A 23,405-nucleotide genomic window follows, 5' to 3' on the forward strand; every position below is an offset into this window, starting at 1 on the left:
AGGCACCCCTCATTATTAATCTTTAAAAATGAATGACACATCCAGTTGTGAGCAGTATGAAAGTCTGGACCCAGATATGATCCTTCACTTTTCCACTTATAGCCACAAGGCTCTTGGACAAATGCATTAATTGCTTTCAAATCCATCGTAGGCAAACCAGGAATTACAATACCTGCCTTGTGGAGTTATGAATTAAGAAGAAACAAGCAAATATGAAAGAAATAAGAGTTTGGCAGATGGAATTTTGATAAATAGCAATTATTAATCTAGTAAGGTGTCTAGCAAAATACGTAATACATAGTAGCTAATGTCATGGACACATTGTGTTCATGGACTTTGATGTCATTGACAATCAAAGCATCAGTTAGTAATATAAGTTTCGGAGCTATGTCATCTTTTTGTTTTACTTTTGACATGATAGAGAACAAAATCTAATTAATCAAATGATTGGCTGTTATCATTTACTACTTAATAAGTGTCCTTTCCTTGTACACTTGAATAAGTTAGAGACAATAATAATTCTACTAACATTTTCTTAGCTGCTGCTTCTCTGAACTACAATAAATCTTGGAATGTCTTAGAGATCTTGGATACTTATGAAAGTTTTCATTTATTTTGATAAAAAAGAAACCAAGAAATCTTTTCCTTTTATGGGTTAACATCTGTATTTCAATCATTCTCCTTGCTGCTCTTTGGTCAGTAAAAAAAGAAACTAATAATAATCTTATTTAACAGTGAAATGATCCAGGTCTTATCCTCTAGAAATCTAACTGCCTTTTTACTCGGGATTCTCAAATTCTAAATGCCTGCAGCCATATTTGGCCGACTTACTTAAATGTCCTAAGCCTGTTTGGCTGCTGATTTCCCCATTTATTTAAGAACGTAGCTCCACGGCAAGCCTGGGCAGCTGCCCACCGACCCGGGAGTGTGGTTTGCATGTGTGCGTTTCCTGGTACCTAATGAACGTTAATGCCGGTCCACCATACTTTGTCATGTTGGCTCCCTCCATGCTCAAATATTACCTCTTCTTTTATTATGTAAGCTAAGCTTGACTGGAATGGTTGTATAAGCAAGGAGCGTGTGTGTCCTGACGGGTTCCGGAGAACGGAATGATACCAGAATTCTGAGCTGGACGTCATTTCTGGAACACAGTGTGTCGAGAACACCACGTGTGTTGATGCACAGTCACGTTATCTTTGTTCCTCTCAGCTGTTGTCTGTGCATCTGTCTCTGCCTTCGGCTGGGAAGGTTTGCTGCATGTACAACCGCACGACTCCGGAGCTCCTGTTAGCTGAAGACGCACCGTCACGGGGGCGAGGCTGTCACCGCACGCCCTATCTAATGCTTTTGCCTGAGAAGAAATAGACGTGCGCGAGAGGAAATTAAACACTCCAGCGACAAGTGTTCTGATTTGGATCAGAAATGCAAAGTCGACCTTCAGAGCTTGAACCGATTGCATGCAGATGGGAAGACCCCTTTGCTGTTCATCAGCTCCTATCAGCGTCTACACAATTAGATTCGAAAGTGTCCTGTCTTGGACCAGCTTCTGACAGTGACCTGAGGAGGAATAAAAGAAACAGAATGAGTTGTTTTTCTTTTTACAGTGAATGTTTCGTCACATGCACGGCACACTTAGAGACACTGAGTTTTAAGGATTGTATGTTTGAAAATATCAAAACTAGACACATTTACTCTGGTTTGGTTTCTTGAATACAGCAGCCTGACTAGCAAATTTCCTTCCTTAAGGTAAAAATGTGTGCTTCTTTGACAACGATGTTGATTTTTCTGTTGACTTATATCGTTATCGTAATGAGCGGAGACCATAACGTACATAAGGTACAAATCTTCACACAGTGCATTTGCCGTGCTCTGATGGCAGAAAGTCATCTGATCATTTTCTTTTTTTTTTTTTTTAATTTATTTATTTGAGAGACAGAGAGAGAGCATGAGAGGGGAGGTCAGAGGGAGAAGCAGACTCCCCATAGAGCTGGGAGCCCGATGTGGGACTCGATCCCAGGACTCCGGGATCATGACCTGAGCCGAAGGCAGTTGCTTAACCAACTGAGCCACCCAGGCGTCCCTGAGCATTTCTTTTTAATGTGTGTGCACTTCAAGTTCTTCTGAACTGTCATTTGCCAGCATCTATCTGATTTTTTAAAACAAGTCTAAGCTTTGATTTTAGGAGCTCCCCACTCTTTCTTCCAAGCAACGCTGTTGCAGTCCTTTCCGAAGTGCGGTCCCTGGACGCATTGCCTCAGCTTTACCGGGAACTATTCTAAATGCAAGTTCTCAGCCCCGGACTGGCTGGATCGAAAGCTCTGGGGCGGCCTCTGTGGACAGCGTGTTAACAAGCTCTGCAGGGATTCCGACCCACACTCAGCTTTGAGAAGCCCCACTCTGCTTGTCACTGCTTTGGACGTGTTTCACCGCTTCCCCAATAATGGCGAAGCTTGCGGATCTTCTTATCAGGATATTTTTAAATATCCAAGACAAAATACACAGATTACTAACAAAGTAGGTTATGTTGAAATTCCATTATCCAAATATTAAAAACAAATTTGTGACACAATAATACATGTGCTTCTACTAACACATTGACCTAACAAGATTCATGGGTGCATCTGATAATCATCATAGTTTTAAAATATTACTGATCAAAATGTTATTTCCAGATATCTGCAATAATTACATGTGGTACGACTGTATCTATGATTTATAGCAGGGGACAAAGTCATAGGTGTTGCTAAGACTATGCAGTTTATTCCTATAGCCGTAATTGAAGCAGACACTGCATGTCAGCTAACAGGTAATGAAAAGACAAGTTTTCTGTGCATCTAAATTCATGGGTTCCCCTGAATTCTATCCACAATCCCTCCCCCAAGAGAAAAGAAGCCTTACAAGATGTGTGATTTGCAACCCACCTAACAAATGATAAATGTGATACATTGTAAAACAACCTAGGAGACAGGATGTGAATCAAATGTGTTCTGGAAGCCATAGAATAAATTGTTCTCCCCCGGGGCACCTCATGGTCTGACACCGGTGACAGTGAAAGGCATAGCTGATCTAATAGTTTACTGGAAATTGCCAACAGTGTTACATATTTTCCTGCTTAATCATACAAAATCTTTGTATTCATTACAATTGAAAATTTTTTTCCACAGGCTCTTTGCAGATCTTTACCTGTCATTTTATGTATTAATTGACACCTCCTGCAATTCCTTGGAAACTCTTAGAAACAGTGAATTTGCAACTCTTCATGTTGTCACTGCCAGCCCCCTTTGACGAAATGCGTATTCAAAGGGCACACAAACAAGTCAAGGTCCTGGAGCACAGTTCGGGGCCCCTGACTTCTGCTGAGTTCCACATCTCTGGTCCTGCATTCTGGCCTCGCTGGCGTGGCTACAGAGGGGCAGGGAACCATGAGACCTGGCCTGGTCACCATTTGAGACAGCCGAGCTGTGGTGTCACTTGAATATAAAGAACAGAAAGGGTCCTTTCTGTTCCAGCCACTGATGACAAACGACTCAAACAGGAAATAATCAGAGGAAGAAAGGACAAATCTACTTTCATCAGGAGATAGAAGAGACAATAGACTTCCAGGAAAGCCTCTGCTTTGTAGATGGGCCATTGAACGGAAGACTTTTTGCCAATTCTTTGTTTGAGAAGCTGTTATTTGAAAGTCTCGTCTTTGCCTTCCAGCTCATTTTATTTGACAGATTCTTCCCCCACACCCTGATTTTTAAGGACATTTTAAGGTCTTCTGAAGGGCTTTCTTACGTCTTCTCTTCTACGTTCTTTCTTATTGGTTTGAATAATTTGATCTTGTTTCTAGTATCAATTATTGACACTGATTTCTAGTCTTAGCTTTATAATTTGGAAACTGAGTGACATTAACACAAATTTTCAAAGGCTCGGTTTTATTCATTATCTGAAGATTACATTTTCCCTACTGATTCAAATATAGCTTTTAATAGGTAAAACAAAAAGAAGGAATATTTATTGAGTGGCTGCTGTGTAATATAGAAGAAGCCATATAATACAGAGAAGGGATCAAGATATCCAGTTGGGCAGGTGCAGAAAAGGAAAAGACAGAGAAAGAAGGAAAGAAACATTTGCAGATGTTACAGCTACTCAGGAAGCCAGAGAGAAGTGAGGAGGCAGAGAACAGAGGACGGTATAGGGTGAACCCATGAGCATCTTAATGAGGTAGAAGGGTCTGCAAAAAATCAGTAGTAGCGGGAACCAACCAACATGATTTAGTTATGTCGAGTGCTGAGTTTTCTCCTTCAGCTTTTGCTATGGGTATAGATACATCCATAGGCAGCTGCAGATAGAAAGTTAAGAAAGCTGGAAGACAGGACGAATCCATCTAATATGGAACAGCACAGACTGCATTTTTAAAGGAGAAAAAGGAAGGACACCAGTGTTTTCTGTTAGTTTCTATTTATCATACATAATATCTGCATTTGGAGAGTTGAATAAAAGCAGAGAGGAGAAAAAGTGAAGCTTACGACTTTCCAGGGAACCCAAGGCAACTCCACTTCGCAAGTCAGAGGAAATGTTAGTCCCTTTCAGGATTGGCCTGTTCCTGACAGGACCTGGAGACCTAATATTTGATCAGTAGAGTTTTAGAATAGCAGTCATAAAACCAGCTATTTTCATGGTTATCGCCAAGAATTATTGAATTGTGGGGCGCCTGGGTGGCTCAGTGGGTTAAAGCCTCTGCCTTCGGCTCAGGTCATGGTCTCAGGGTCCTGGGATCGAGCCCCACATCGGGCTCTCTGCTCAGCCGGGAGCCTGCTTCCCTCTCTCTCTCTGCCTGCCTCTCTGCCTACTTGTGATCTCTCTCTCTCTCTGTGAAATAAATAAAATCTTAAAAAAAAAAAAAAGAATTATTGAATTGTGACTAATTGAAAATAGCAGATAAACATGGGGTTGTAAAAGCATGAAATAGGGGCACCTGGGTGGCTCAGTGGGTTAAGCCTCTGCCTTTGGCTCAGGTCATGATCTCAGGGTCCTGGGATTGAGCCCCACATCGGGCTCTCTGCTCAGCGGGGAATGTGCTTCCTCCTCTCTCTCTGCCTGCCTCTCTGCCTACTTGTGATCTCTTGTCTGTCAAATAAATAAATAAAATCTTAAAAAAAAAAAAAAAGCATGAAATAGCTCTCTGTGAAAAACAAAAACAGTCTTAACCATTTAATAAGTACTTTTCGCTGGGGGCCAGGGAAGGGTTAGAGTAGAAGTGACTTAGGAAACATATAATTCATTATCCAGACCAAGAAATGTTTATCTAAGAAAACAGCTCAGGCTCTTCCCTAGTATCTGTGGAGCCTGAAGGAAGAGCATAAGTTGAAGCCCATATATCTGAATTACCTCAAGGATTTAAGGAAACCAGAGAAATATTAAGTAGCTTTCTCTTCTATCTTGACAAACAAATATTCAAAATAACCAAAAATATTAGTTTCAAATTTAGATTTCTCAGGATTCTTAGAGTTTTGTGCAGGGACATGCTGGTATTGGGTGAACCGGCCCCCGGCTGCAGAAAGCCTTTTCTGTCTGTCCTCAGCTTCTCCTTGCACTGGGGGGGCCTCCCATACAGATCTGAGTGCACCCTTCAGCCTGCATATATGAATTTATCCACTTCTCAGTATAAACAATGAATCTACAGCGACTCCTTGAGACTGGGGTGGACATGGAAGAGGCAAGGTCCATCATCAAAGAGAAATACAGCCAAAAGGCTTGTGTAGTTCCTGGGTATGAGCATACGTGGTTGGGGCTGGAAGCCCTGGGGTTGCAAGGTACCCAGGGCATGGTTAGAGGGGAGGATTAAGCTGTAGGTAGACCTGTCTTCTTGGCTCAGATAACTCCTAATCTCTTAGAAAGAGGTCAAACCAGAATAAGGCCAGAGTTGGGGTCACTAAAGTGCCAGGACAAGAGCACAGTCCCTTTCTCATGGATCTGAACCCAGTACTGCAAGTGCCAACCTGAAATGGACACCAGAACGACAAGCAATAAACCTAGATTCTTGAGGAAATTGGAATGTATTGTTAGCTTAAATTTATGGAGCACATGTTGGAGTGTGAACTGCAGTCTGGAAAAGCGTCCTGGGTATGTGGACCTGGATCAGGTGCTTTATAAGAAGAGCACTTTGTATATCATGGGAGAGGAAGAGCATTCTTTCGCAGACTTTGTATGAGTAAGTTACACTGACGGTAGGAGAGAGACAGCTGGACAAGCTTTCTGGACACAAAGTCAGAAGGAGAAAAGTTGACTCTGGCTGCATCTGTTGCAAGAGTGTGAAGAAAGGAAAGGGTTAAGTGACCTAAATGAACTCTAAGAAGAGAGAATCTTGACGTTTGTGAGGAAACTGGATGTCCTCTGAAGAGAGAAGGTCAAGACAGCCATCACCAGCTGGACACAGACTTAGCAACAAGATAACATTTGCATGACTCCTATTTCAGGAAAGGAAGCATTATCTGATTTGCAGGAAGAGTGGACATTCTAGTTTTGTTGTTGTGCTTTGTTTGCTTTACTATGGGGTAATGAGCAGTACACAGAGAACTTCTGAGAAAGCAATGGGTGCTGTGAATTGAATGTTTGTGTCCACCCCACCGGGACAGCATTTGAAGACAGGGTCTCTAAGGAAGTAATTAAGGTTAAACAACGCCATAAAGGTGGGGCCCTGATCCAATGTGATTAGTGTCGTGATACGAAGAGGTCGCAGATTGTTCACTCATTATCTCTCCACTTGCCGAAGAAGTCACATGAGCACAGTGAGATGGCAGCCGTCTACCAGCCCGGAGAAGAGGCTTCAGAACGAAACTTTAGTCTTGGTACTTTGATGGCACCATGAGCTTGGACTTTCCAGCATCCAGAACTGTGAGAAATTAATTTCTGTTTATTAAGCCATTCAGTCTATAGTATCTTTGTTGTGGGGGCTGAGCAGACTACAATATGGAGTGAATAGTAAGACACTGGGGAGTAGGGATACAAATAGGTTTCCAGAAAATTTTGGAAAACAATGGGATGAAATATAACACAGAACCTGAGCTAAGATAAAGAGGTCACAGGAGGGGTGTCTGGCCGGCTTGCAGCTCTTGATGCAGCTGTCGATCCCAGGTTCATGAGTTCAAGCCCCACTTTGGGCATGGAGCCTTCTTGAAAAAAATTTTTAAAAGGTAAAAAAAAAAAAAAAAAAAAAGGTAAAAAAATTTTGAAGGACAAAGTGAAATAAAAATATTTAAGAAACTTCTTAAAATAAAATTACATGATAAAAATATTTGAGCTTTCAGGAAGCCAGAGAAATGCCTTCTAACTGGGGTCTGAGAGTAGAGAATTATAGAATTTGGAAACAACAGAATATCCATTCAACTTTGCTATAAATGTAGGCTCACGGGGGTTACTTGGGGTTTAGGTGCTCTGAGATCTTCCAAGGGTCTGTTTGGAATCCCTGAATCTATCAAATCAGTGAAATAATATGCAAAATCTTCTGTGCTTATATGTGTAACTTGAAACAGACAATTGGCATCCCCACTCCTTTCCCAGGCAAAAATTAATGAGGAGGATGGCCTTTTTCTGCAGACTTCGATGCTCAACAGATGATCATTTCAGCATATTTGCTTTTCTAAAGCCAAGACAGCAGCAATCGCTGTCACATGAGTGCAGGTAAGTCCGTCTCATACACCTGGTACTCCAGGGATGGTGTGTTTCTCAAAAAGAGAAAGTGAGAAAAGAAAAGAATGAATGATTCTCTGGGGATAATTACATTTCACTCCTATTTGGATTAACATTTCTGGCTCTGTCTCCAGCAAAATACTCAAAAGAGTGGTCTACACACTACTTCTCTTACATTCTCTCTGTCCTTTTCCCATGTGCTATTACACTGTTTCAACTGTTGGGTCACAAATATGTCAAACCTTATCTCCTCCCTTGTTTAGTGCTTTCATGACATTTTTTGAAATTTGGAATCATCACGTTTGGTTTCAAAATAATTACGTATAGTTATTTTTACTTGGATCATAGCTACTTCATAGTTTATTTAGGGGCAGACTGACATCTTTATGGTGATCTTCCGATTCAAGAACATGAGATCTTCCCATGACCTCATTGATGTCTTCTGTTGCAATTGTTCATAGTGTTAAAATGTATTTCACTCATTTCTTATTTAATTTGTTCCTATGTATTTTACCTCCTCTTGATGCTGCTATAAAATTGCTCCTTTTTACCTCACTGCAGCTTCTACCTGGTTGTTGTAGTTCTACGTGGGAAATACTGATCTGTGAACATTTACTCTGTGGTTGCTACATTGCTGAACCCTCCTCCTGCTCAGATTAGTGAGTCCACGTCTGTCGCCTGTGTGTGCGCACGTACAAGCATCTGTTGTCTGTGTGCGCGCACACGTACAAGCATCTGTCGTCTGTGTGTGCTCACGTACAAGCATCTGTCGTCTGTGCGCACACGTACAAGCATCTGTCGCCTGTGTGTGCTCACATACAAGCATCTGTCTTCTCCGTATGCGCACACGCACAAGCATCTGTCGTCTGCGCACACGTACAAGCATCTGTCATCTGTGCACACACGTACAAGCATCTGTCGCCTGTGTGTGCTCACGTACAAGCATCTGTCTTCTCCGTATGCGCATACGCACAAGCATCTGTCATCTGTGTGAGCACACATACAAACATCTGTGGCCTGTGTGTGCGCACGTACAAGCATCTGTCGTCTGTATGCGCGTACATGTACAAGCATCTGTCGCTTGTGTGCGCACACGTACAAGCATCTGTCGTCTGTGTGTGTGCACACGTACAAGCATCTGTCGCCTGTGTGTGCACATGTACAAGCATCTGTCGTCTGTGTGCGCGCACGTACAAGCATCTGTCGTCTGTGTGTGCGCACACGTACAAGCATCTGTCGCCTGTGTATGCGCATGTACAAGCATCTGTCGTCTGTGTGCGCACACGTACAAGCATCTGTCGCTTGTGTGCGCACACATACAAGCATCTGTCGCCTGTGTGTGCGCATGTACAAGCATTGTCGTCTGTGTGTGCGCACGTACAAGCATCTGTTGTCTGTGTGCGCGCACACATACAAGCATCTGTCGTCTCTGTGCGTGCACACGTACAAGCAACTGTCGTCTGTGTGTGCGCACGTACAAGCATCTGTCGTCTCTGTGCATGCACACGTACAAGCAACTGTCGTCTGTGTGTGTGCGCACGTACAAGCATCTGTCATCTGTGCGTGCGCACGTACAAGCATCTGTCGTCTCTGTGTGCGCACACGCACAAGCATCTGTCGTCTGTGTGTGTGCGCACGCACAAGCATCTGTCGTCTGTGTGTGTGCGCACGCACAAGCATCTGTCGTCTGTGTGTGCACACGTACAAGCATCTGTCGTCTGTGTGTGCGCCCACATACAAGCATCTGTCGTCTGTGTGTGCGCCCACATACAAGCATCTGTCTTCTCTGTGTGTGCACATGCACAAGCATCTGTCGTCTGCGTGTGTGCACACGTACAAGCATTTATTGCACATGCCGCATATGCATCTCTCAATGTATAGGCAAAATATATGTTAGCGTCATCAAAGTGTCCTTTCTAATGTTTTCTAGTATGTTCTTTGGGGTTATCTCTACCTTTCATTATTTTGAGCTATTTTACAGATTTATTAGTTGCAAAGAACTGATCATGATTCATGTTATTCTTGATCATAGAAATACACATTAGTTATTCAATAGAATGCAACTGTTTGTTGCCCTAAAAAGAGAGCATTTATTTATAAATTCATTTCAGCATTTCTTATATTTTTCTATATGTGTGATATTTTAAATTCTTCCATGAATTGTAGTAACATCTTGTCCCCCATCAATGAATGACCTAAACAAATTCTTTGACATATATTTTATATATGTGTCATCATTATGTTCTTTTTTAAAAAATTATCTTTAGGGACGCCTGGGTGGCTCAGTTGGTTAAGCAGCTGCCTTCGGCTCAGGTCATGATCCCAGCGTCCTGGGATCGAGTCCCACATCCGGCTCCTTGTTCTGTGGGGAGCCTGCTTCTCCCTCTGCCTCTGCCTGCCATTCTGTCTGCCTGTGCTCGCTCGCTCTCCCTCTCTCTCTGACAAATAAATAAAATCTTAAAAAAAAAATTATCTTTAAATACTTCCTTTCTTTCTTTTTCTTTCTGCTATTCAAAACAAAACTATATAATGGAATATAATGGAAAGAGGAGAAAAATCCCTGTATATTTTCCCATGTCTGGCCATCCTTTCCCTTCTTTCAGCCTAGAAAGGAATTTGAATATATTGCAGTTTATTTGGAGTTTTCTAGCTTGAAAAACACAGTCATAATCTTTTTTTCAAATTCATAGTTTTTAAAAATTGGTTTGTGGGAAGTTTTACTTGCTATTGAAGATTATGAAGAGAATAATAGAGATAGAGTTATTGATTTTAAGTAGTATTCCTTTGACTTCTGTAAAGAATTATGATTATAAATTATTCAGCACTTCAGCACACATGAGTGAAAATCAACTTTAACTCATACACTTTTAACATTTTCATACAATCAAAAAATAAAGATATACATTAAGTAGACATAACATGACTTACTTTAATTGATCAGAATATATTGTTTATGACTTACAGATAAAAGAAATGGTGCTTTCTATTAGCCGATTAAAACCAAAAGAAAATTAAAATAAGTTCACATTTAAAAAAATTATAAGCAATAATTACAGCACTACACCTACCACTAATTCTGTGTACACTGGACTACAGCTAAGCAAACGCAAGTTCCAGAATGGACATTTTACAAATAAATGCACTGGAAAATAACTTTGGAAAAGGACAGATTAGAATTCTTTTTAATTAAAATGTAACTTTCACAAGTACAGAAAAATAGCAGATCTACATTTTGAAGGTTAGAAATTCCCCCAATTAGTTTTTAGATACCAAAAAAGTTTCCTTTTAAAAAGTTTGATTTTATCTTTTTTTCATAAGTAAGACATAAAGGAGATCTTAATTAGCACTTCAGCTTTAGAAAAGCCTAGTATTTAAAAATATTACTCATAAAAAAATATGGGTACAAAAATTACACTGAGAAACTATTGGATGATTTCATTTGAAGATTACAGCAGTTGATTCTTGGCCAGAAAGGAAATCTGATCTGAACTTACTATGATAAAAGCACAATGAAAAATACTGGAAAATTACATATAACTTTAATAGAATGCTCGTGGAGAATCTGACATTTTCTGAGCCGTTTATGGTTGACACTTGACAGTTTGGAAGAATGAGGAAATATGTGAACAGTATTGTGCAAAGGATCTGAATCTGTGTCTTTGAATAGTAATAGCTAAAAAGTGAGCTTACTTAAAGGAATTTTTGTATAATTTAGATAATAGCAAGTCCAGAACAGCCTAATTCCTTCTTAAGACAGTTGTTATAAAATCCACAAATTTGAAACTAACAGTAAAACCTTTGCATGTATACAGATAAATTATAAATCTATTGACCAGACCATTTAATATGTTAATTCTTGCTGATTTAGGTGATTTTCCTGGACAATTTCAAATGACTTCTGAACTCACAATCCATTGACAGCTTAGGAAAGAAGCTATGATTACTCAGTCATTAGTTTAATCCATTGTAAACAAATTAACACACTAGGAAAACACGTACACATAGTGAATTCTCCTCAAATGGACTTTTACTAATTGAAGGCATTTTTGTTTTCCAGAAATTTGAGTGGAAAATAACATTAGGGAATATGAATCCCACTTAAATGTCACTTTAATTCATTAGCAAGGTTTTCTTCCATCTTAATCACTCCCTGAACGTTCTGACAAGTCTTCCTCACTTAGAGCTTCGAATCTTTCACTGACTTGTTAGTATCATATTATCACAGCAGCTCTATTAAAGCATCGTAGATGACATATACACATCCATCGTATTCCTCTAGTTGTGTTTTTAAAAAATAGTCTGGAACATTTCCAAAGCCATATATAAGATAAGAGTCAGAAAAGTAATATTTTTACTGGTGTAAAAACCGTAAGAGTGGCGCTTTGACATTGATTACTGTAGGAATCCTTTAAAGCTTCTGGATTAGAATGCAAGTTCATCGTCAAAATAAAAGGAGAAATATGTCAAACATACTTATTATTAAGTTATTAAAGAATCGCCTAAGCTAATGTAATAAAACTTGAGTTTTTTTTAATAAATATTTTATATCGTATCACAGATATTTCTATTCTCTTGGTTCTCAAACTTCTGATGCTGGCATCTGGTTGTCTTTAAAATATTTACCAAATATAGAATTCCAGACTCTGTTTTATTATAAAATCAGCCCAGACACAGTATCAGATATCAACAAGCATACATTGTTACATTATGTATTTGTTTTTTAAACTTATCTAGATTATATGCATGTGATTTAAGACTATAAAATAGAATAACAGAGTATTTACAAGCTTATTTTCACAACACTTTTTTTTTTTTACAAACTTCCAAGAAAATTAGAAATCCTTCACTGATTTCCTTCATGTAAAATAACTGCTAATTTGTCTACACGGTAGAAATGGAAGGGGCAAAGTTTCTATTTACAAATACAGGGAAACTGATTCCCTCCCATTTGTGTAGTAAGATAGGAAAGTAGCTGACAAGTTGTTTGTGACGTCAACCAAGATGTCTCCCTAGTGATAGCAAAGCAGGATTGCACATCCTACGTACTATTCATCGAATCTCAAAATCAGATGCCATCGGCTATAACTGCTACACCAGCCGGTGGATCGCCAACAGCAGTTATGTCCAGTCGCTTCTCTTGGAGAGAAAAGAGTAAGCCAACGGAAATAATTACTTCTCTCCAGTCCATTTGAAAGGGTAACTACAGAAAGGGCTAGAATACTTACTGGGGAGGAAAAAAAATCAACTGCATCAGTGAATATGGGATAAAGACTTTAAAAACAAACAAATGAAAAGCTAGTTTTCCCTTGGAGTCTGGAGGCCTTACCTAGCTCTCATTAGTCAGTAGGAGTAGAAGCATGTCCAATGTGTATATGAACTTTTATAGTCCTACTTATTTGTGAATTCATGCGTGGTATCCTAGAGCTGGTACATCCCAGCCTATAAGAGTTGATTGTACTCATATTTTCCCAGTTTCACATTCAGGAATGTCAGATTTGTGGCCTGAAATCAACCATGGTGGGAATACACCACAGAAACTGGAAAACATTACAAATCAGGGTGGTTTTGTTTTTGTTTTTTCTCCCAAAGAGCTAGCTGTTAAATATGTAACAACACACTACTGAATCAATATGTGGGTTTTCTTAGTGGCATTCGAGACATTCATTGAATAGTGAAGTCTTCTGGTTGTAAAGTCATGGATCCAAGTCCTTTAATTAGGAGTAGCACAAAACAGTTACACAGTACTCCCTCAATCATCAGTCATATAACTTTTCTGGTTTTAAGACAACATTTTCAATATCAGGGATGCTTTTTCCATTTAAGTGTTCACTAGGACAGTCATGACTGTACCCTGTACCATCACTGATAGTTGACACCGTGTAAGACGCGCTTCGGAGAGCATCTGTATGGGAAAAGCTGTTACCAAATTGGATTTTGTATTGATTCCAGTTTCTTTTCAGAATTGCTTGAACCTGTCAACCAAAAAGAAACAGAAAGGACAAGAGCAATCCATTATCTGAAATAAATATATTGTATTTAAAAGCATAATGAAATAATTTATGTAAAACTTAAAAGCATTGATGTTAATGAATAATACTGCTTTATTTTCTTAATTAAAAGAATTAAATTGGTAACATTAGGAAATTTACATTTAGGAAATTCATTGCATTATTCTTTGCTCTTAGATCCCATTAATATTTTGTATGCTTTATCTTTGAAGCTTTAATAATGCAGATGAATGTATTATTGTCAAATAAGTAGTTAATCCAGACCCCCATTTCCAAGGTTGCATGTGTAACATTTAGTTTTATATCAGTATCTTAATAATAGAATGAGAAGACAATTAGTGAAAGTACAAAAGGAAAGAGAAAAGAGATGTAAAAAAAAAGAAGTTAGGGATACAGGGACTATAAATCTTCTTCATCATCATTAAAACCAGCAACTACTTTTTATTGAGTGATTATCATGTGCTAAGTATTGTGTTACATTCTGGAAAAAAAAGGAGTTTTTTTAGGGTTTTTGTCCTCCTGAAGCTACTACCCAGAGGAAAGAAAGTGTTGAACAGGTAATTACAAATGGGACTGGCCTGTGAAAAAGTTTAGGAATGTCACCACTCCCCTTTCTGATGTTTGGATCCCCCTCTAACTGGGTGAATCTGATAATTAATGACTTCCTTCTTCTCTAGGGCTGGAGATCACGTCTGGTAGGCCGTGTGACTCTGGTTTTAATTGAGCACGAGACACTAAGGTGATTTTCTTCACATTGAGTCAGTAAGCAGAAATGAGAATATTCAAATACACCTCCTACTTGGTAACCTGGATATTTCCAGGTATCTGATGACTGAGAAGACCAATGCAGGTCTGTCTGCTCCTACTTTACCAGTATAATAGCCACATCCCTGTGACCTAAGCTAGGTTGGTCCAAAACATGTCTGGTTTTGAATTGTCTTCCCTAAGCTCTCTACAGCTCTTTGATGCTATGATTGCTTCCTCAGAGGCAATCTGAGCATCACTAATAGCAATTTTCTAGTAACCCATGCACTAGAAAGACACTCATGCAATAATTGTCTACCTTGCTACTAGTTATGTAGAATCCCTCAACTTTCCTTTCACTGTATTCATGTGTAAAAAATAGTATTAAACTCTAAAATAGGGCTGGTTTACTTGTCTACATTCTTTTGCCTAATAGATCTAGAAAACTCCAAATTATGAGCCATCTCTTAGTAATAGCTACTCCAGGAGCTCTTCTAGTGAGAGGACTCTGTGGGACACTCAAAAGCCCTTGTAGAGTCCCCTGTACTTCATCACTTAAAATGAACACAAAGTTTTACCGTGTCACTTTGTGTTTTAGCATATAGAAAAATGGGAGACAAAAATACAAAGTCAATGGGTTTCTTTAGTTAGAATTCAGAATTAGTTATTAGAATTTCAGGTATTAATTATGTAATTAGAAATGAAATAAATGTGTCTTAAAAGTTGTATTTTTATGAAATTCAGAACCTCAGGACTTTTAAGCTTATTTATATATAAACTGTATCTGAAGGAAATAATTTACATCCTTATAAATTTTCTTTGAAATAAAAGCATTTATAGGACAACAAATACATTTATGTTGCAAAAAAATTATATACCACTGCTTCCCTCATGGTTTAGTAATGTGTTTCTTAATTCTCCAATTAGCATGTTTAAACAACAGTAAATTTAAAATAATGTCTGCATATGTAACATCTTCGGAATCATAAGCAAATGACAAATGGAATGGCTTTAGAGTATGCTTTTTAAATAAATATTCAAAGGTTTACAACAAAAATTACCTTTGGTCAATTATCTAAATACTTCTGATGGAAATTGCTTTTGATGCTGATTTTCTGCTAAATTCATTTCTCTTCATTTTGTTACTAAATGACGGAGACTGACTGAATGCATTTACTATATGGTTTCCATTTGAAAGGAAATGGAGTGTAACTTTATACAAAATATTCTCCATCAGTGTTGGGAAGCAGCTGATAAGAAGAAATATCTTAGCTGTGAATGTAATAATTATGTTCTTTAAAATGAAATGAATTCAGTGAATTCAATTCCAACAGTCAAAATGACTTTTGAATATCTGACTTCTCTTGAAATCTCTGTTTTGATTGTAGTCATCACCCTATTTCTCCCTTACAACTGAATCATCAGAAAAACCATGGAAGTTCAGTTTCCTGAACTGTGGGGACTTATTTATTGAAGTTAAAAATGAACCTAATTAAAGCACGGGCCTTGTAGGCATTTGTTGGTGTTATTCTCTGTAAGGATTTGTTTTTCATTGGCTCCTCTAACGCAGCGTCATACCTGTCCAACAGAACACTGAAGTGGCCACTCAATACACTTTCAAAGAGAAACTGTAATGGGGAAGGAGAACAAGGAAATTGCCGTTGGAAGGGAAGGTGGCCTGACATTATTAAAGATATGAAAATATTTTTCATTGTTTTACACGCGTGTTATACAAATAGTGAGGCCGACTGTTTTTAGAATGTAACAACTTCATATGCCCATTTGATAAGGAATCAACTCTATACTCCTCATCCTAAGTTAATGAAAAAATAATAACTAGGGCTTCATATAAAAATGCTACCTGGTTCTCATTGTAGAATATGGGTTTGATTATTGTCAGTAAATCTTTTGTTCATTTTTTACACTTTATAAAGTACCTTCCTCAGGTGTCATTAGATTTACCTCTGAGGCCAGGAAGGACCCTTCCAATAATCTCTAGTTGATGCTAACAGTCCACATTTTTGGCTGTGTGGGCTGAAGGTGAGATGAATGTGGCCTGAGCATTTGTCGTGCCACAATTATTTAACTAGTGAGAATTGTAAATAGGAATATTTTGGCTAAAAAAATAAACACAATGTGAGAGTCAAAAAAATAAAAGAAGAAGAAGGAGGAGAAGAAAAGAGGTAGAAATTAAGGTAAATTAAGGTAAAATTTCCTCCCACAGAAAGCAAGGAGGAAACGTAAGCCTGAGCAGATGATTTTTAAGAACTACATGACGTAGTTGGAACCACACAAAATGAATCTGGCAGCTGTGTCTTCATGTTATGAGAGTGGGAAAAACTAAGAGGTGAAGAGACAAAAAAGGAGGGATTATAGAATTTCTTAAGATGAGAAATGAGTCATCCACACGTAGGAACTGTATCCTGAGAGATGAAGAAAAGGGGACGCATATTGGAGATGTTGTAAAAAAAACAAAGGATTTGGCAACAACGAGGCTCAAAAGATTTTGTATTATTGTAATTTTTTACTGCCAAAATTTTCTCAATTTTAGGACACAGCAGAAGATCATAGTCTATGTCTCTTTTGCTTGCACAGAGAGAGTGCAACCAGAGTGTCAGGCATTGGGTTAGATATTCCCTGGGCAACCTTCCCAAATAAAAAGTCCGACCTGAGGTTGACTCCAACATGATTAATGCTCCCATTCGTATTTGTATTCTTGAAAATGGATGATTTGACAGATCTAATAAGGAGTCTGTAAGGTCCTGGTGATCCACTCAGAGTGGGTACGGTGCTAAAAGCTCTAGATTCCTAACGTCCACTGATCTTTGTGAGACTTGCGTAAGGAACTTCCTTCATTTCCTTTTAATAAAAGTAGACCCTGAGGCTCCAAGAGGTTCAGAATATTGCCCAGAGTATTACAGCCAGGAACGCAGGGGCGTCTTCGGGTTCAAATGCATTGATCTGTACCTGTGCTCTTACTCTACACGGCTTCCTACTACAGAACATCTCACTAGTGATTAAGATTCGTACATTTAGAAATTACCCTTCATAAAAATGAAGTCTTTCTGCAAGTGGAGAGCTGTGTTGTTCATATTCTCTGTTGTCCATTTCTTCCTCGTCTATTTTTAACTGTAAAAGCCTACATAGGCAGCAAAGAGGATTGTGTAATCCAGCTCATGGAATCATACATTTACAGAGGAACATACTAAATGCTATTTGTATTTCATTATCGAAACGAATGATTCATCTATTCTTCCTCATTGAATTTTGCATTTGTGCTTCTCATTGACTTCAGAAAAAGTCACTCCTGTCCACTGTATGGCAGAGAATCATAGAAACACGACTTAAAGACATGAAATATAGCCTGCTATGTTTGACAGTTCTAGACTCTGTTATAAATAAATAAATAAATAAATGAAATAAAAATTTCTAAAATCAGTTTAATAAAATCAAACATGAAATTTCATTATATGTTAAGAGAAAGTAATAAATTATTATTGAGCAAAGGAAAGCAATTATTTTATAGTTTTTCATGACATGCACGTGATTTCTTTTTTTTTTTTTAAAGATTTTATTTATTTATTTGACAGACGGAGATCACAAGTAGGCAGAGAGGCAGGCAGAGAGAGAGGAGGAAGCAGGTTCCCTGCTGAGCAGAGAGCCCCATGTGGGGCTCGATCCCAGGACCCTGGGATCATGACCTGAGCCGAAGGCAGAGGCTTCAACACACTGAGCCACCCAGGCGCCCCTGCACGTGATTTCTAACGTTGATTTATTTTTTAGGACTAGTTCTCATAAAGTTACACCTACTGGTTCATATGTTTCCCATCTGAAGCTTTGTGATAAGCTTCACGGTTACCAAGTATTTGAGTCTCACTCAGTTGCTGTCTAGATTTTTAAACTTGGTTGAATTTTCCAATATCCTCCAACAGATTAAAATTTGTCAAATAGATTAAAAACAGATAAAGAGCTAAATCAGTACAGCTCAAACCACTGAGCATGAAAACCACAGCACCAGCTTCTAAAAACCTGAAACTTTCTAATTCGGAAAGCCTTGGATAAAAATCTTGAAATATCCAAGAGCACATTGCCATGTTACAAATTACAGCATTCTGTTCTCATAAGTTTTCTAACTGACTGCATGTCCTCCCTGTATAACTCAGAGTTTAATTTTTTACAATCTTTTTGTAACCACCATAAAACTGTTTTCCGAAACCACATTGTGAGCCAGGCAAAACAAAAAACAGAGAAAGAAGGAAAATGAAAATGAGCCAATTCTATTTCCTCTTAGAGTGTATGTTTTATGAGGTTAAGGACCGTCTAGCACACTGTACCTAGGACAGAGCCAGACTTAATGGGATTTTAGCGCAAAATGTAGGTCAGAGTCTCCATGACAAAATCACTGATGGAATATCTTATTTTAAAGATTTTATTACTTATTTGAGAGAGAGAGAGTGGGAGAGAGCAGGAGAGGAGAAAGGTCAGTGGGAGACTCCATCCTGGGACTCCAGGATCAGGACCCGAGCCAAAGGCAGTCACTTAACCCACTGAGCCACCCGGGCGCCCCTGGTGGACTATTTCAAAGTGAGGCTGGATTTGCCCTGCTTGAACTCCAGTATGACCCAAGCCTTTGGGAAATAGAGTTTCATCCATGAAAAGAGATTTTATATTTTTTTCATGATCAGAATTGAATTTGGAGTAATTATCCCTAGGGAATATAAAATTGTCTTTCTTTTTAAGAAAAAGATAGGTTGCAAATATAAAATGATAAAAGGAATAAAAATGATTACCATACCTCTCCATTAAAGAAACAGAAAATTGTAGAAACCAGAAGACCCTGTAAAAGAAAAATAGAATTTTCTGATTCCAAATGGAAAAGATACATTATTTGTAATCAACTTGCTACATACATAGTCAAAACTAAACCAAAGCTCTATGCAATTTAATACCAAGTTTCACAAGCCGCCTTCCTGATTCAAGAGTACCACACCTGGTAGTGCATAAGGATGTGCATGATGTAGTCGTATATCTCCTCCGCGATCCTCCCTTCAGGCCGCCACGGAATCAGCACAAACTCAATGCCCAGCAGCGGCACCAGGATGAGCGTAGCCCTCACGGCTTTCATGTAGAGACTGGATTCTGCCTGGTGAGTGACTTTTAGCTTGGTAATGAGCACACGTACAATATTCAATAGAAAAAAGAGATTCACCTGAAAGAAATAAAATGGCATATTGGAAACCACTTCATATTTAATATTAAGCATGTTTGAAGGGTTCTTTGATTTTATAAGTCATAGATTATCTTCAGTGTACACAAATATGTTCTACTGCGGAGATATACACCTAATATGTTAATTTGTGTTTCCAGAATTGTGATTTATTGATTTAACAAGCACATCAGTGTTAATGGACTTAGGTTTACAAAAATAGAATTTATGGTGGAATTATTGTGGGACACATTCAGTTAAGGAACACCTGAGTGTTTTTCTCAGTTCATTTTCTGATGCAGTTTTTTCAAATTTTGCAATGATCCAAAAACTAAGTCTTTTGAACATTTTCAGCTGAAACAAAGAATTGTTTACAACAAATGCTAATTTTCAAGTGTCTCCTCTGCATCATTTTCCATATTAGTACTTTCCACATATGTATCATACTGTAATAATCATTTTTGGTTTCTCCTTCCTATGTTTCTTTTTGCGACAGTAACCCTCACAACTACCCAAGATAGCTCCGTAAGCTGCTTTGTCATTCCAAGGAGGCCGAGCACACACCTGCCAGGTCATTTCAAACTAGATCATTCTTGAGTTAACAATTTTGGCCTCCCACGGGGCTTTCTGTGAGTTACGTTCTTTAATTACATTTACTGTGTGTTAAAAACTTTCCTTAAGAGAAATCATTCTCTTTGAAAGGGCGTTAGAAAACGTCAAAGTTAGAAGGTAGGTAACTAAGTTCCTCAGGAAACAGAGTCTGCTTTAATACATCTCATGCTCTCACCGTGAACACCGCTCGCTGTCCCACGTTTATCCAAGTCAATACCTTTCGCGCTGCTCTGTTTTCTCTGTGCCCGTATTTTGAACCTTCCATAAGACTGTGGATATCAACTCCAGAAGAGCCCCTCCAGGCTCTTTCGTTATTATACTGTATCCTATTGCTTTTTGTTCACCCTGACTTCTAGAATCTGTGCTTTAATAATCTAAAACTCTTGAACTACATGCTGTAGGTAATTTATGTCTGCTTACCTCAGTGAATTGGAATAATAATGATAGCACCTCATTTAATATACAAAACAATGAATAAATAGCAAATATTTGCTGATTTAAGGCACGTATTATGAAACTAACTGGGCATTAAAATATTCCACTACTATTCTTGGAGAATCTAATGGAACATATGCTCCCAAATTCACTACAATCCTGATGGAAACACATCTATGAAAAGTAACATGGTTGTAGGCACAGGAATGTCTCTGCTGAAGACAAAAGCAGAATAAGCCACTTCAACAGGTGTAAGAACGAGACATGAAAAAACAACACAGCAGCTGCTCCCCCGCCCACCCTATTGTATCCCTTCCTAAGCACTCGTGGCTGTCTTAAAGTTTTGACGAAATGGAAATTACTACCAGCCCAAGGAAGAAAGTATAATAACGCCCTTTTATCAGCTTATAAATTTAGAATATAAAATATTTTATAATCCTTACGTGCAAAAATCATAAATTATAAAATCAGTAGAAATGTTGCAATTTAGATGCTCATTCTTTGAAAATCTCTAAATGCAAAGTGCTTTTCCAAAATGACAAATCTGATGTTAAAATGTGAAACTAGGAAGTCATCCTCCTTTGTTGTATGCAAATACTTCCATTTATTTTGAATAGGAATGGAAGAAGAATTTTAAATTTCAGAAGAACTATATCTGAATTTCATCTATCCTAGAGCAAAACTAGTTAAGGGGAAGAAAAGAAACCTGTTTTTGCTCCAGTATCGTAAAGATCACGTAACTGGTAGGCACCACAGGACATTTTCATATCATGATACCACACTCAGGTCATGAAAGGAAGCGACATACCCCAGCACAGCGACTGCGGGACGGTTCCTAGAAGCCAGCCCGGACTGGAACAGCCAGCCACCACTTACCCATGCACCGAACTGACTTACAAATCCCTCACTGAACACAAATTAAACGTATCCTCTCTCAACTTCCCTTTGGCAAGAGCTCAAAAGTGCTGCAACCACTTGAATACCGTCCTGCTCAAGAGGAAATATGACAGGGAAGTCTGAGTGGAAAGAAACTGATTGAGCTTGAAATATTTTATTTATAAAAGTTGTACTTAAGCATGTGACCATATAAACAATTGCTAAGGCCCCTCCCAAGACCTTGGAATTGGCCAGAACCAGTGAAGAGCCCAAGAACCTAAACAAAGATGGAACAATTTATCCTGTTAGAAAAATAGGCTCCTGTTCTTTTTTTAAGCCAAGAAAATGGAAAATGTTTTATGCAAAGAATGTGGATTTTCACTTTCTTTCTTACAGAGCGGCTCGGTGGGCTGTATCTCCGTGTGCTGTTCCACTCTCAACTGTGCTGTCTACTCCGCCCTTTCAGAAGCGGCCTGGCGGGGCCTTTCCACGGACAGGGAGAGCGCGATTCCACTTGTCATTTGTCAGGTGCTTTTACTTAGTTCCCTGAACCTCTCTGGTTTGGGCATTCGGATTGCCCCTCTGAAGAGTCGCTCAGGTCTCCTGTAATAACATTTTGCCTCATATTTGTTCTGTAAGCTTCTGGGTGGCCCAAACAGTGTTTCTATTTCTTTGAACAGTCCTCAGAGCAGAATCGTAGTATCATGTAGAAATTACAAGAAACTTTTTAAAGCATTTTTGGGGAGAGTTTATTATATTCTAGGCACTGTGTTGATAAGATAGACCTCACTTAATCCTTACAATGCCCCATGTGGTATCTATTCTTATTATTCCCTAATGACAGAAGAGACAACAAAGGCACTGGGAGGTTAAATACAACAAGGTTAGGAGCACTGAGAGGTTTATACATGCCAGGCTAAGTCCTTTATAGTTATTAACTCCTTGGACTCCTTGTTAAAAATTTGAATTATGTAAGACTGATGAATCACAGACCTGTACCCCTGAAACAAATGATATATTATATGTTAATTTTTTAAAAAGATTAAAAATCACTATTATCATCTTCTTTATTTCACCAATGAGGCACTTGAAATGCAGAGTGATTAGTTTAATTGCCTAAAGTCAAGCCCAGGCCTTCAACCTCCAGAAGTTTCTAATTGAGACATGCTTTTGAGAATGGCTCGAACACGAGCCTACCATAATTGTATGCAAAACTGCAACTAGCAAATATAGTAAAATAACAGAAGAATCTTTGTCTAAAAAGGAATTTGAAAACAAGGATTAGGAAGTTCTGAACTTTAACTGAGAAACGTAACACCTTTATGTGTCTCTGTACAACTGAATATCAGCTGTAATTATAATGTTGGGCATTAATTGCATTCTGGTCTCTAAGGCTTTATGAAAAAAAAACATGTTAATGTGCATGAATTTGTTTCCCCACTGACACAACGTAATACAAGCGTTTCCCTGTAACCATAATTAAAAAGGTCCGATGCGTGTATTCATATTGAGTGATGATCATGATCATAATGAAACAATACCTTCTTTTTCCAAATTAAAGTCTTCTTTTAATTGGACTGTTACTCTTACTAACATAGGTGTGTGGCTTTTCCCATTTGCCGTTCCCTCTCACTAGATCCCTCCTCTGTCCTCCCCTGTTCTGCTCTGTGTCCCGGAGAACTCGGAGGCGCCTCAAAGGACTGCACCCCTGCCCAGGCTTCTTGCTCTCTGACAAGTGCTGTGTTGGCCAAAGGGAAGAACCGAGCAATCAGGGAAGAGAGAAGTCTGAGTCATTCCTCCTCCTCCTTCCCTGCCAGGCTGTGGTCTGAGCAGCAGCTGTGTTTCCC

General features: G+C 38.8%; 1 protein-coding gene across 4 annotated transcripts in view; it reads right to left on the bottom strand.

Annotated features, from left to right (window-relative positions):
* Positions 1-10,586: 10,586 nt before the first annotated feature.
* Positions 10,587-23,405, bottom strand: part of CALCRL (calcitonin receptor like receptor) — a 93,443-nt gene continuing 80,624 nt past the window's right edge. For all 4 annotated transcript variants that reach the window (XM_047720911.1, XM_047720908.1, XM_047720909.1 and 1 more), the window contains 3 exons: positions 19,420-19,638; positions 19,225-19,266; positions 10,587-13,649 (listed from right to left, as the gene is read on the bottom strand). In XM_047720911.1, the coding sequence (XP_047576867.1) occupies positions 13,434-13,649; positions 19,225-19,266; positions 19,420-19,638 (477 nt within the window). In that variant the 3' untranslated portion in view covers positions 10,587-13,433. The remainder of the gene's footprint in view (positions 13,650-19,224; positions 19,267-19,419; positions 19,639-23,405) is intronic.

Source organism: Lutra lutra, chromosome 3 (assembly GCF_902655055.1).
Source record: "Lutra lutra chromosome 3, mLutLut1.2, whole genome shotgun sequence".
In the NCBI taxonomy this organism is placed as follows: Eukaryota; Metazoa; Chordata; class Mammalia; order Carnivora; family Mustelidae; genus Lutra; species Lutra lutra.